At 43.5% G+C, this 12,831-nt stretch overlaps 1 protein-coding gene across 2 annotated transcripts in view; it reads left to right on the top strand.

The window, feature by feature from the left end:
- Nucleotides 1–12,831, top strand: part of OS9 (OS9 endoplasmic reticulum lectin) — a 206,029-nt gene that overhangs the window by 103,901 nt on the left and 89,297 nt on the right. For both annotated transcript variants that reach the window (XM_033937158.1, XM_033937157.1), the window contains exon 7: nucleotides 2,130–2,270. In XM_033937158.1, coding sequence (XP_033793049.1) covers nucleotides 2,130–2,270 — 141 coding nt within the window. The remainder of the gene's footprint in view (nucleotides 1–2,129; nucleotides 2,271–12,831) is intronic.

A 12,831-nucleotide genomic window follows, 5' to 3' on the forward strand; every position in this document is an offset into this window, starting at 1 on the left:
CAAAGAAGTTAAACGGAAAAAAATATATGATGGCCTCCTAGGCACCCAAGCAGCAAAACTAGATAACCAGACTACAAAATGTTCAGAAAAGAAATAAAAACTATACTCTTCAAGAAATTCCTGAAACAGTCCTAACATCACAAATACCTACCTTCCTTCCTCCCTCCTTCTTCCTGCCACACAGATACTACCTGATCTACACAGATACTACCTGATCTACTCTTTACCTTCTCTAGAAATAACCAATGATCTTCCATTGTAACCCACCGCTTATAACTCTTTTGTAATCCGCCTTGAACCGCAAGGTAATGGCGGAATAGAAATCTCTAATGTAATGTAATGTAAAAAAGATATAGCGGAATTAGAAAAGGTTCAAAGAGGAGCGACCAAGATGATAAAGGGGATTGAACTCCTCTCGTATGAGGTAAGATTGAAAAGGTTAGGCTCTTCAGCTTGGAAAAGAGATGATTAAGGGTAGATATGAGGGAAGTCTACAAAATCCTGAGTAGTGTAGAATGGGTACAAGTTGATCGATTTTATTTATTTATTTTTACTCCATCAGAAATTACAAAGACTAGGGGGCACTCAATGAAGTTACAGGGAGATACTTTTAAAACCAATAAGATGAAATATTTTTCACTCAGATAGTTAAGCTCTGGAACGCATTGTTAGAGGATGCGGTAAGAGCGGTTTATGTAGCTAGTTTTAAAAAAGGTTTGGACAAGTTCCCGGAGGAAAAGTCCATAGACTGCTGTTGAGACAGACGTGGGGGAAGCCACTGCTTGCCCTGGATCAGTAGCTTGGAATGTTGCTACTATTTAATTTTTTTTCAGGTACTTGTGACCTGGATTGGCTACTGTAAAAATGGGATACTGGGCTTGATGGACCATTGGTCTGACCCAGTAAGGCTATTCTTATGTTCTTGACACCAATACTTTAAACACAATGAATGACTCACGGAAGACTTTCTGGAGGGGCCATTGTTGTTTTCCCACCCTAAGGAATAAGTTTTGGTACGTCCTACTGGTCTGGATTGGTCTAACATAAGGTGACATATTTACTCCTACCTGAAAACTTCGTTTCTTCAACTCATTCTAGACCAGTCTAAGACCTACCCTGGAAGACTTGAGGGGCTTAGAGTGCTCCTGGATCCAAATATGGCATAATTTGAAGTCCTTTTAGGTTCTTCCACGTTTTCAAATGAGCAATGTTTTACAAATAGCGTTGTAAACAATGTTTCAACTAAGAACTTAAGCCTTGCCATACTGGGACAGATCAATGGTCCATCGATGTCCATATTCTGTTTCCAATAGTGGCCAATCCAGGTCACAAATTACCTGGCAATATACCAAAAAAGTAGAACAGATTTCATGCTGCTTATCCTAGAAAGAAAAGCAATGGATTTTCAAAAGTCCATCTTAATAATGGCTTATAGACTTTTTTCTTTTAAGAAATTATCCAAAACTTTTTATTTAACTCTAGATATTAGTTTTCATTATTCGTGCCTTTAACATTAGCATACTAATAGGTTCCTAGCTGCACCATTCCTTACACTGGGTGATGTCACTGGAGTCTTCAGCTTATCTTTATTTTTACTATTTCTTCTATTCCATCTTAAGCCTGAAAGCTGTTGAAGCAGTGTACATTCAAGTACAATAGGTATTTTTCTGTCTCTGGAGGGCTCACAGTCTGAATCTGTACCAACAATGGAGGGGTAAATGATTTGTCTAAGATCACAAGATTTGAACTGAGATCCCCTGGTTCTCGGCCTGCTGCTCTAACCATTAGCCTTCTTCTCCACTTCACTCCATCTGTTAGTAAGGGGATGTTCTAGCAGGACTCAAGGAAAAAAAATTATCGGGTAAGAGTAAATTTCACCTTATTTTCATCAAGTCTTATTGCTTCTTTTAGCAAATACAGTATATCCAAGTAAGCTGTTAACTGTAATAGCCTCATTCAGTCCTACTGTTGGATATGTTTGTCATCTGCATATGGAGTACATAATGTGTAATGCCAAAAGTGGCCATTAGATCCATTAATGTTGGGAATATATATTAAAATGTAGATGAGATGAGATGTTTCTGTTTTAATGTTAGGTTAAATGCCTTGCTTTACTGTTGCACATATAGCTGACACAAAGGGTATAGTTGAAGAGATCTCGGAGGAACTTAAAACACTGGACATGAAAATGCAGGGCACTCAAGAGACAGAATCTGCAAGACAAAAACTGGAGACTACCAAAGAAGAGCATGAGGTGGAGGAGGGGAGTGGTATGTAATGCATTAATGTAAAAAGATCTTTTGCCTATTATGTTGGAGAATAAAGGGTTATGGATTTAATATACCACCTTTCTGTGGTACAACCAAAATGTTCAGTTCTAATGTTATTCTGACAGTGGATTTGTGTTTTTCCATTTCCCTGTTACTCTTTCTACCTTGTAAAGTTCCTTTTCCTTAGAAAACCTTCAGTACAGATACTTGTAGCTATACTAGAGCTAAATTATGGTGCCTATTTCACTTTTATAAACTAATCTCTTGTTGTCCCACCAGACCAGTCTAGATGAATAGGGTTTTGCCCCTTACCAGCAGATGGAGACGGAGCAATTAGATTGCTAGATGGGTGCCATGCAGCATACAGATTTTGTTTGTAGCAGATGGTAGATTTGCAACCTGTTCAGCTCTGGACTGTAAATGGCTGAATTATTGGCTCCTGAGGGTCATTTTGAGTGGGATTGTGCTCTTCTGTATTGAGAAGGGCAGAGCAGGGGTGGGAGGCAGGGAGCAGTACCTAGAACAGTCAGAGTCCCTTCCTCTTGCTGGTTCCTTGTGACCCTCTCCTTTTTTTTTTTTTACTCTCCCCCCCCCCCCCAAAAAAAAATAAATAAATAAACAAACCCATGAAGAAAAAACTTGCAATTCAGGGACATTGACTCTTTTTCAGAGCCTCTATGGCAGCAGTGTGGATAAAGGTTGCGTTTTTAAAAAATGAAGAGGCCAAGGTACCGTATTTTTTTTGCGCCAAAAGACGCACCCTAGATTTAGAGTAAGAAAATAAGGAAAAAAACATTCTGAAACAAATTGTATACTAATATATACCAGACTCTGAACCCAGCCCCCTCACTCCCTGCCAGGCTCTGCACCCTGTCCTCCCTTCCCTCTACATCATTTTGCTAACTGAAATCTATTTAAAATATACACATGATGTTGGACCTTACAAAGGCTACTGAGGTCTATTTAGTAAAAATATACAAAAGAGCTTGTCTTACAGGAATATTTGACGAAATGCCAAGTTTCTCCTTGGTGGGGGGAGGGGAAGGAGCAACGCAGGGGCTGCTACCGACTTGGCCATTAGCTGTAGAGGCTGAGAGGGAAGGAATGAGCTGCGTAAGCTCAAGTCAGAACCAGTCTCGGGATTCAAGCATGGTCTCTCCCCAGATCGTATCCGAGCCAGCACCAATCATAAGAACATAAGAATAGCCTTACTGGGTCAGACCAATGGTCCATTAAGCCCAGTAGCCCGTTCTCACAGTGGCCAATCCAGGTCACTAGTACCTGGCCAAAACCCAAGGAGTAGCAACATTCTATGCTACTGATCCATGCACACCCCTAGGGATAGATAAGTTATTAACTTTAACATCTTCAGTATAAATTTGACAGATTGGTCCTGCTTGATGCATACAAAGATGCTCTGTAGAAGATCAACCATTTTCCAATATAAGAGGATAGAGGCAGGAAAGAGTCAGCAGTTGTGCTGCCCGATTCAAGAAAAAAATTTTGATTCGATTCAGCCTATTGAATCGATTTTTCGATTTGATTTTCCTGCCCAATTAGGTGTTTTGTTGTGGGGGTTTTTTTCCCCCAAACATCCTGGTGGGTTTATTTTATAGCCTCTTTACCCCTTTTGCCTTCTCTTAACCACACTGGCGCTGTGGTGTAAACAAACCAAAAAGACTTTTCCTCTCTCTGTTAAATCTTAGCTCATGTTTGCGATCTAACACCAGCTCTGGCAGGATACACGTTTCAAATCTGCCATATTGTAATCATAAAACAGAAAATAAGATTATTTTTTCTACCTTTCGTTGTCTGGTCATTATTCAAATCTTGTTGGTCCCAGGCTCTGGTTGTCTTCTGATAACTTGTTTGCCAGGGTCTCCTTCTTTCTCTGTGCTAACTATCCATCTTTTGTCTCTGTCCTCCCCTTCCGTTTTCCTTCCCTCCCCCAGAGGTCTGGCATCTTTCCTTTTTTTCGTCTCCATCCACAGATCCACCTTTTGCATAATAAACTTTTCTCAACTACCCTTTCATTCAGCATCTCTCCCTCCTTCCTCATCATTTCTCCCTTTCTTTTCCGAATTACTCTCCTATCCAGTATCTTTATCCCCCCTCTCCACACCATCCCTTGTGTCAAACTTCTCTCCTTTTCTGTTCCTTCCCTCTCTAAATCCCATTGTCCACCATCTCTCTCCCTCTCCAATGTTTTTAAACCCATTATTTCTTCCCCACAAAGTCCGGCATATGCACATCTTTTTGAACTCCCCCTTCCCTCCCTCCATGTACTTCTACACCAGGGCCCCGCACCCCACCCCTGAAGGCCTGTGCCAACATCCCTAAATGCCTGCCTGTCCCCCCTGAAGGTCTGTGCACCCCCCACCCTTGAGGGACTGCCCACCCCCCCGGAAGGCCTGCATGTCCCTGATCTCCTGCGTATCCATTTATTTAATTTCAGCAGCCTGCAGAGAGGATCGCCAGTGCTAGCGATCTTTGCAAGCTGCTATAGGCCTTTGGAGCTGTTTCCTCTGCCGGCAATCCTGCCTCTGACGTCAGAGGAGGGGCGAGACCGTGGCAGAATGAAGACTGTTCCGAAGACCTATGGTAGCTTGCAAAGATCACTAGCACTGGCGATCCTCTCTGCAGGCTGCTGAAATTAGGTATACAGATGCGTTGGAGGCCAGGAGTGAAGCCGAACACCAGCGGGAGGCCAGGGGGGAAGCCTGACACCAGAACTTCCTGACTGATCCTCCCCCCTCAACCTCTAAAGCAAGAGGCAGCGCTGCTGCTTCTGCTTGAGGGGGGAGGGTCAGTCACCGAATCGGGAGGCCAATTTTTTTGTTGCTTTAAATTGATTTGGAATCGATTCACCCGAAGTGAATTGGTGAATCGATTCGAATTATGAATCGGGCAGCACTAGTCAGCAGGATCCCTCCTACTTCTTTATAGCATGAGTTGGGGGGGAGGGGAGTTGAGCTAGAGAAGTTTTTTTCATATTGAGAGGAGGAGGATGGACGGGAGGCTGCTAGAGACTAGCGGGGCTTTTTGTTGTTGTTGTTGCGGGGGGGGGGGGAGGGGGTATTGGTTTAGATCAGATTGGGATCAGGGAAAGCCATTAGACTAGCAGAAATTTTGACTTTAATGTTAGAGATAGCAAAGGGTCAGATTGCTTTCTTTGTGACCCAGTATGTTTATGCAGTCTACCAGGGATTTTGGACATTGATGAAGAATGCTATGTTGAGGATAGAGGTTCAGGTTGGGGTGCAGTATTGAAATAAAATTCTAAAGACTCTCCCCAGGAATAATACACTGTTATGTAAAATAAATACAAAAACTACCATATTTGGCTATGAGTTTGCACTTCTCAAAATGTCAGCTTAATTGCTAAAAAGAGAGAAAGTCTCCCCTGACCCAAAACGAGTGAGGTGGAGAGAAAGCCCTGACAAACAAACCTAATAAAGCAATAGTCAGAAACCTATTTGCTAAGTTGCATTAAGCTGTTAACATGGTAATTAGCAAAGGCTAACAGCAACGATTTCTATATTAACCATCTAAGTGGAAAGGTATAGTGAATGGGTGAGAACTCACCTTATCTATTCATAAGAATTGCCGCTGCTGGGTCAGACCAGTAGTCCATCACGCCCAGCAGTCCGCTCACACGGCGGCCCCCAGGTCAAAGACCTGTGCCCTAACCGAGACCAGCCCTACCTGCATTTGTTCCGGTTCAGCAGGAACTTGTCCAACCTTGTCTTGAATCCCTGGTGCATCTTTTCCCTTATAACATACTCTGGAAGAGCATTCCAGTTCTCTACCACTCTTTGGGTGAAGAAGAACTTCCTTACATTTGTACGGAATCTATCCCCTTTTAACTTCAGAGAGTGCCTTCTCATTCTCTCTACCTTGGAGAGGGTGAACAACCTGTCTTTATCTGCTAAGTCTATTCCCTTCATTATCTTGAATGTTTCGATCATGTTTCCTCTCAGTCTCCTCTTTTCTAGGGAGAACAGGCCCAGCTTCCCTAATCTCTCACTGTACGGCAACTCCTCCAACCCCTTAACCATTTTAGTTGCTCTTCGCTGGACTCTTTCGAGTAGTACCTTGTCCTTCTTCATGTACGGCGACCAGTGCTGGACGCAGTATTCCAAGTGAGGGCATACCATGGCCCGGTACAACGGCATGATAACCTTCTCCTATCTGTTTGTGATCCCCTTCTTAATCATTCCTAGCATTCTGTTCGCCCTTTTCGCCACCACTGCACATTGCACAGACAGCTTCATTGACTTGTCGACCAGTACTCCCAGGTCTCTTTCCTGGGGGGTCTCTCCAAATACTGCCCCGGACATCTTGTATTCGTGTATGGGATTTTTGATACCGACATGTATTATCTTACATTTATCCACGTTGAACCTCATTTGACATGTCGCTGCCCATTTCTCGAGCATGGTTATGTCGCGTTGCAGATCTTCACAATCCCTCTGCGTCTTCACTACTCTGAATAAGTTTGTATCGTCTGCAAATTTAATCAGCTCACTCGTACCCATTTCCAGATCGTTTATGAATATGTTGAAGAGCACGGGTCCAAGCACCGAGCCCTGCGGCACCCCACTGACGTTCTTCCAGTCCGAGTATTGTCCATTTACCCCCACTCTCTGTTTCTTATCCACTAGCCAGTTTTTAATCCACGTGAGTGTCAGTTTTGTATAAAGAATATATTATATAAATAGGGGAAAAGAAAGGCAGTATTTATAATCATTACAATTAAGCATTACAATTAAATAGAGAGCATAGCAGTTTCCCTGCCTTACAGAGTTCAGAAGGAAGCGTGAAGTTTCAGGGAAAGGCAGAGAGAAAGAGAAAAGGGGGATGGTCTAAGCTTCGTGTTCCATAGATAAAGGGAAGGATAGACAGAGAGAGGGAGAGCCAAGAGAGAACCAGAGTGCCAAGCCAAGAGATAGCTAGATAGAAAGAGAGATATTGATAGAGCAGAGAGCAGACTTTTATACCTTGGAATCTTATTCTGAATAAAGAAAATATTGTATCTCCCAGTATCTTTCTGTTTAGAATTTGTAAACTGTTTGAGACAATGGTTAATTTAATTGCTAAGGAGGATGTGATACTTGCAAGCATGGTGATGGGATTAAGTCTCTGGCTTCTTTGTCCCATTCAAGCAGGCCATTGTCCTAAGCACCCTCTTAATCAGACATTAACACCTTTTAGCTAGTCATGATTCAATCAGGGCTGCTTAAAACCATATCAGGGAAACTTAACACAGTCTCCCTGCCTTACAGAGTCTATCTGCATTCCCATGCCAGAGTCAGATTGATATAATTTCCCATAAGCCTCGCTGACATAAGTAATGCCAACTAAAATGCTGAATGGTAGCGACAGCTAGGCTGACAGTGAGTATTTCACCCTCTATTCCATGGCTCTCAATTTTTCGAAGTAGTCATTCATGCAGAACCTTGTTGAACGCCTTCTGAAAATCCAGATATACAATGTCGACCAAAATCCAGATTTACAATGTCATTAACTTAATCCAGATATACAATTTCAGTAACTTAATATGGTAAATAAAGCAGTGCAATTAATGCTGCTTAATAGGTATAGCTAGCTGGATCACGTTATTTGCAATGTGCAATAAAAACATTTCTTCTGCCCTAATTATATGGGTAGATGCTGGGAAAGCTCTCAACTGTTTATGCAGAAGTTATGCAGTTATCGCAAACCAGGCACAGTCTCCCCTGAGCTGGATCATAGCCAGAGTCTGATGTGGTTTCCTCCGATCCGGATCCTCCCTCCGAAACCGGTCCCGAGTCTCCTCCAGATGGATCGTGAGGCGCTGTGGGCCAGTCCCAGCTACTTCCTGATTGTGCTGTCGGGGCCAGCGGCGCACAAGCATGCTCCTATATGGACCCGTACCACTTCCTGAAAGGACTCACGAAAACTGACCACAGCCATTCATTAAGTGGCACGGGCCCATGGAGGAGCATGCTTGTGCGCCGCTGGTCCTGACATCAAGGAGGCTACTGTCCAGTGACCACAATTTAAAAGTACCGGGGGGTTGTATATTCGCTCTTTAAGACACACCCTTTCTCCACCCACTTTTAGGGGAAAAAAGTGCATCTTATGAAGCGAAAAATACAGTAAGTACAGGCAAGGAGGCAGGCAAGTCTTAATGTAATAGTTCCTTTAGTAGGTTCCTTTGGTAGTAGGTAGGATAAGTAAGGAAGTGGGCCTGGTTAAGTAGGCATCCTAGAATGTATACATGGTGGGCCCCATCTCAGTGTGGGGAGCAATGTGGGGTATGCACAGGCTATTGGGAGAGCTCCTCTTCCAGCAATATATGCTGTGCCTGCAGCTTGGAACAGGGACCATTTTGGAGACAGCAAGAAGTCTCATGGAGCAGCAGTATCCAGAATACCCAAATGAGTTTGAAAGCTGATTTGCATGTGAATAATTTTGGTGGGGAGGGTGAATAGAAGGGCCTTTCTAATTGTCTGAGGATCCATGCAAACAAAATACAGAGGCTGCAGGGATGGCTCAGTAACCATAGGGACTATAAGAAGTAGCAGCTATTGGGAATAGAAGCAGAAGTGGTCATTGGGTTGGGACCAGCAGTGTCTTCAGTTGGTATATGATCAGAGGTAGCTATGGAGGTCAGAAGCAACAGGACCAGCATCAGCCTGCAGGGCCTGGAAACAGCAGTCCAACATCAGAAGTTGAAAAGATACCAGTGGCGGTGTGGGGCGGACGAACTGGGAGAGAGAAAGACTGTCTGTCTGACTGTGGATTGGCTTGGAGAAGAAAGAGAGGCTAGTAAGGATTGGTGGGGGGTAAGGAGAGAGATAGTTAATGAGAGAAAAAAAGAGGTAGTTGGGGAACAGGCTGGAAAGATTAGGAAGAGAGGAAGAGGAAGGTAGATATAGGGCTAGTAGGAACAGGCTTGGCTTTGGGAGGAAGGGGTCTGGGAAGACTGGTGGGTATGAATTGGGGATCTCTGAAGTTTATGAGAATCTTGTGTTAGTGTTCTACCTAATGAGGACATAATTCCTCCTTTAATAGTTCCTCCAACAGTGATGATGAATAATGTGTCCATTTTATTTTATTTTTTCAAATGTCATATCTAGGTGTTAGATGCAAATGTAATAGTTAAGGCTTATATTAAACAAGTGATAAAGGGAGACTTTTATAAAATCAGGATACTCAGGAGTTGTGAAGCTTATCTGTCAATGAGCATTCTAGTGCAATAGGTGTATCTTTCTGGATGAGTGGGCAATATCCCAATGCTCACAAGCCATGCAGAAGGAATCCACTCCAGTTTTTGAAGCCCTCTTACTTCACCAGAGGGCTCTTCTGCCCCTGTCATTTTTTTTCCATCTGCATGTGAGCTGGGAGGAGTCTTTCTGCTCTGCTCTGCTTATTTCTTTATTTTGGTCAGTTTTGGTCTCTTTGCAGTCTTTTTTGCTTCATTTCAGTGCTGAGAGCTCCTCTGGTCGAGGGTCCAACTCTGCCTGGGTGGAGGAAAAGCAGACTGCAGTCTGCAGCTGACAGGCTAATCCCTTGTGCTACCTGTTGGCCAGCCTACAGAAGTCTTTTTGGAGCTTTTCTGAGCATGTGCTCCTCCTACCTTAGAGAGTTAGAGCCCCCTTATAGATTCACTTTCTACAAGCAATATGTGCAGAAGTCTTCTGATCTGCTCTTCATCTTTTTCTTATTTTTTTTTTCACTTAAAGTTCATCTTTTTTGGTGGCTTCAGTGCCATGAGACCCCTTTGCAGCAGAGAAAAGGATGTGTTGCTTCACAGAGAAACTTTGGTGAGCCATCTTGAATTTTTATCAATATTTCTTTTTCAAAGTTTTATTTTTACCTCAAAACCGCTCAATTTTGTTAAAATTTCTTTGGGATGGACTCCTCAGCCCATAATCTGTTGAATGTGTGAACTGATTGTGCTGGATTGGCACCCCTTGCTGCAGCGTGCTGGGGGGAGGGGGTGGGAGCTTCAAGCTTCGCCTCTTCCAGGTCCACCAGGGCTGAGGAGTTGGCCAGGGTTCGTGGTTTTAAAAAAAAAGTATCGCCCTGGGGCCATTCTGGAGTCTGCCACCAAACACTTGTGTTCTGAGTCAGGGGACTCCTTCAGTGTGGTGCAGGCACCTCAACAGGGCCCAGCAGTAGCTACAGGGTGTGAATTTTACCCGGACTTTATTTGGCTCCTCTGGAAAGCGTTTGATGCAGCTGGTGGGCGCGTTGGCTTCTAAGCCTGTTGCGCCAGTGGCAGAGATCCCTGTTCAGGAGCCCTCTCATCTGACTATGACAGAGCTCGACTGTATTAGTTGCCTTATGGATTTTATGCCTCTTATGTCTCCTGATGCTGTTTCTGTTGGATCCTGCTGCTGCCCTTGCTGGGACGAGTCAGCATGCTCGCCTTGAGAGTCTGGATTTGGGTGAGGTCTGGTTGATCCGGGTTCCGTATTGACACAAGTGTGAATGTGCTATGGAGGCAGTGGTATCTCTGCTACAGCACTTGGGTTGGATGGTCAACTTCAGGAAGAGCTAGTTGATGCCGTCACAGACCTTGGAATATCCGGACCTTCTCTTTGACACCTGGCAGAGTCGTGTGTTTCTTTCTGAGTCACGCAGATAGAAACTTCAGCAGCAGATCTGAGAACTCCTGGACCTTCCAGCTCCCATGGCATGGCATTAACTGCAGGTGCTGAGGTCTGTAAACTGTTTAAGATTCTCTGTCCATCATTTTATTGCTGATGTTCTGAATGAGCTCAAATTGGAATCTTCACCTTCCACGTCACAGTATTTGGTCATGGACCGTTCTAATGTGTTGTCCTCTTTTTTTTTTTTTTTTTTCATCCCATCCACAGCTTCTTGGTTGGGTTACGGAACAATGGGATACCCCAGAAGCTCTTTCTGCCTCGCTAAAGCTATGTCTAAGACTTATCTGCTGGCTCCTTCTTTTCAAAACTACACAGGAGGAAAATAACTTCAAAAATCAAACAGCGTGAAAAAATTCAAGAAAATAAACAAAAAACACGCTAGTGTAATTGCTGTAACTTCTTAAAAGTCCTCTTGAAACTCCCTATTCCTTATACTTTAATCAGTGGATAGATTGTGCTCAGAGACATGGAGGAAAAAGGGGACAGAAAGTCCCCAAAAAACCTCACCACCCAATCATTGCAAAACTTCTACCTTAACACACTTTTATATGTGCATGACTTGAAAGATTGTATTATTGAAAAAGCACTTATCTTTTGTGTATAGTTCTTTGGCCTCGTAACAGCGAAAGACTCTTAAGTCTTCCAGAATGGGTGTCAGTCTCTGGTCTAGCTTGCAATTCAGCTTTCAGTGAACTTCCGATATCTGCTGAAGTGTGTTAAGGTGGAAGTTTTGCAATGATTGGGTGGTGAGGTTTTTTGGGGACTTTCTGTCCCCTTTTTCCTCCATGTCTCTGAGCACAATCTATCCACTGATTAAAGTATAAGGAATAGGGAGTTTCAAGAGGACTTTTAAGAAGTTACAGCAATTACACTAGTGGCTCCTTCTTTTCCATGTCAACCAGGAAATTCATTTGCCTGCGTTTCAATCCACAAGCTTGGAGAGAACAGATCAGATTTTACGCAGATTGGATAGCAAGAGAATCTTGCTCCATTTTTTGGAGAAGGTTAATTTTTGGCTGTCTGATTTCTCTTTGTCTTGACTGCCCCTCCTCGGTGTGGTAGGTCAGCGTCTAAGACCTTGATCGCCCGTTGGATTCATAAGGCCATTTCCACGACTTATGTCGCCCACGGCAAGCAGCTGCCAGGTTTTCCTTAAAGCCCACTCAAGTAGAAGTGTTGCCACTTTGTGGGCAGAGTTTCATGCGATTCATCCAGCTGAAATTTGTAGGACGCCTACTTGATCCTCTCTCATAGCTGTACCTGATTTTCATGGTGGATGTGGCAGCTCACGCTGATGCTGCTTTTGGGACCTAGGTGTTGTAGGCAGACTCTTTTGTCCCTCCCTAGACGCTTCCATTGCTTTGGTACGCCACCTAGTGTACTGAATCCGGAAGGAACGTTACAGAATGGAAGATTAGGTTTTCACCTTCGATAATCTTCTTTCTGTTAGTCCCTGGAAGATTCAATATGGCCCACGCTTTCTGTGTAAGCTCGGTTGTTCTGAATTGCCTGCTTTCTTTGGCCTCTTATTTTCCTTACAGGCTTTAGAATCTTCCAGCCAGTAAACGGGGCCTGTGAGATGTTTGCTCTTCTGTGAGTATGCATATTATCAAATGCTGCTTCATGTAGGTGTTCACTGCACACTGCAGATTAGTTATACATTGTTCCTCAGTATTTTTTTCTGTGTTGCCTTTTCACTGTTTATTATTTGTTTTCATGTTTTGCAGAGCAGAACAGAAATTTATTTATTAGTGGGGAGGTTTCCCCATGTTCCCTTATTTTGTTCCGGTATGTTGCTTGGCTTTGGGACTGAACTGTAGGGGGCTCTTACTCTCTAAGATAGGAGGAGCACATGCTCAGAAAATTGTATGGATTTCTGCAATTCCCGGATTGCAGGA

This window comes from Geotrypetes seraphini, chromosome 3, assembly GCF_902459505.1.
Source record: "Geotrypetes seraphini chromosome 3, aGeoSer1.1, whole genome shotgun sequence".
Taxonomy (NCBI): domain Eukaryota; kingdom Metazoa; phylum Chordata; class Amphibia; order Gymnophiona; family Dermophiidae; genus Geotrypetes; species Geotrypetes seraphini.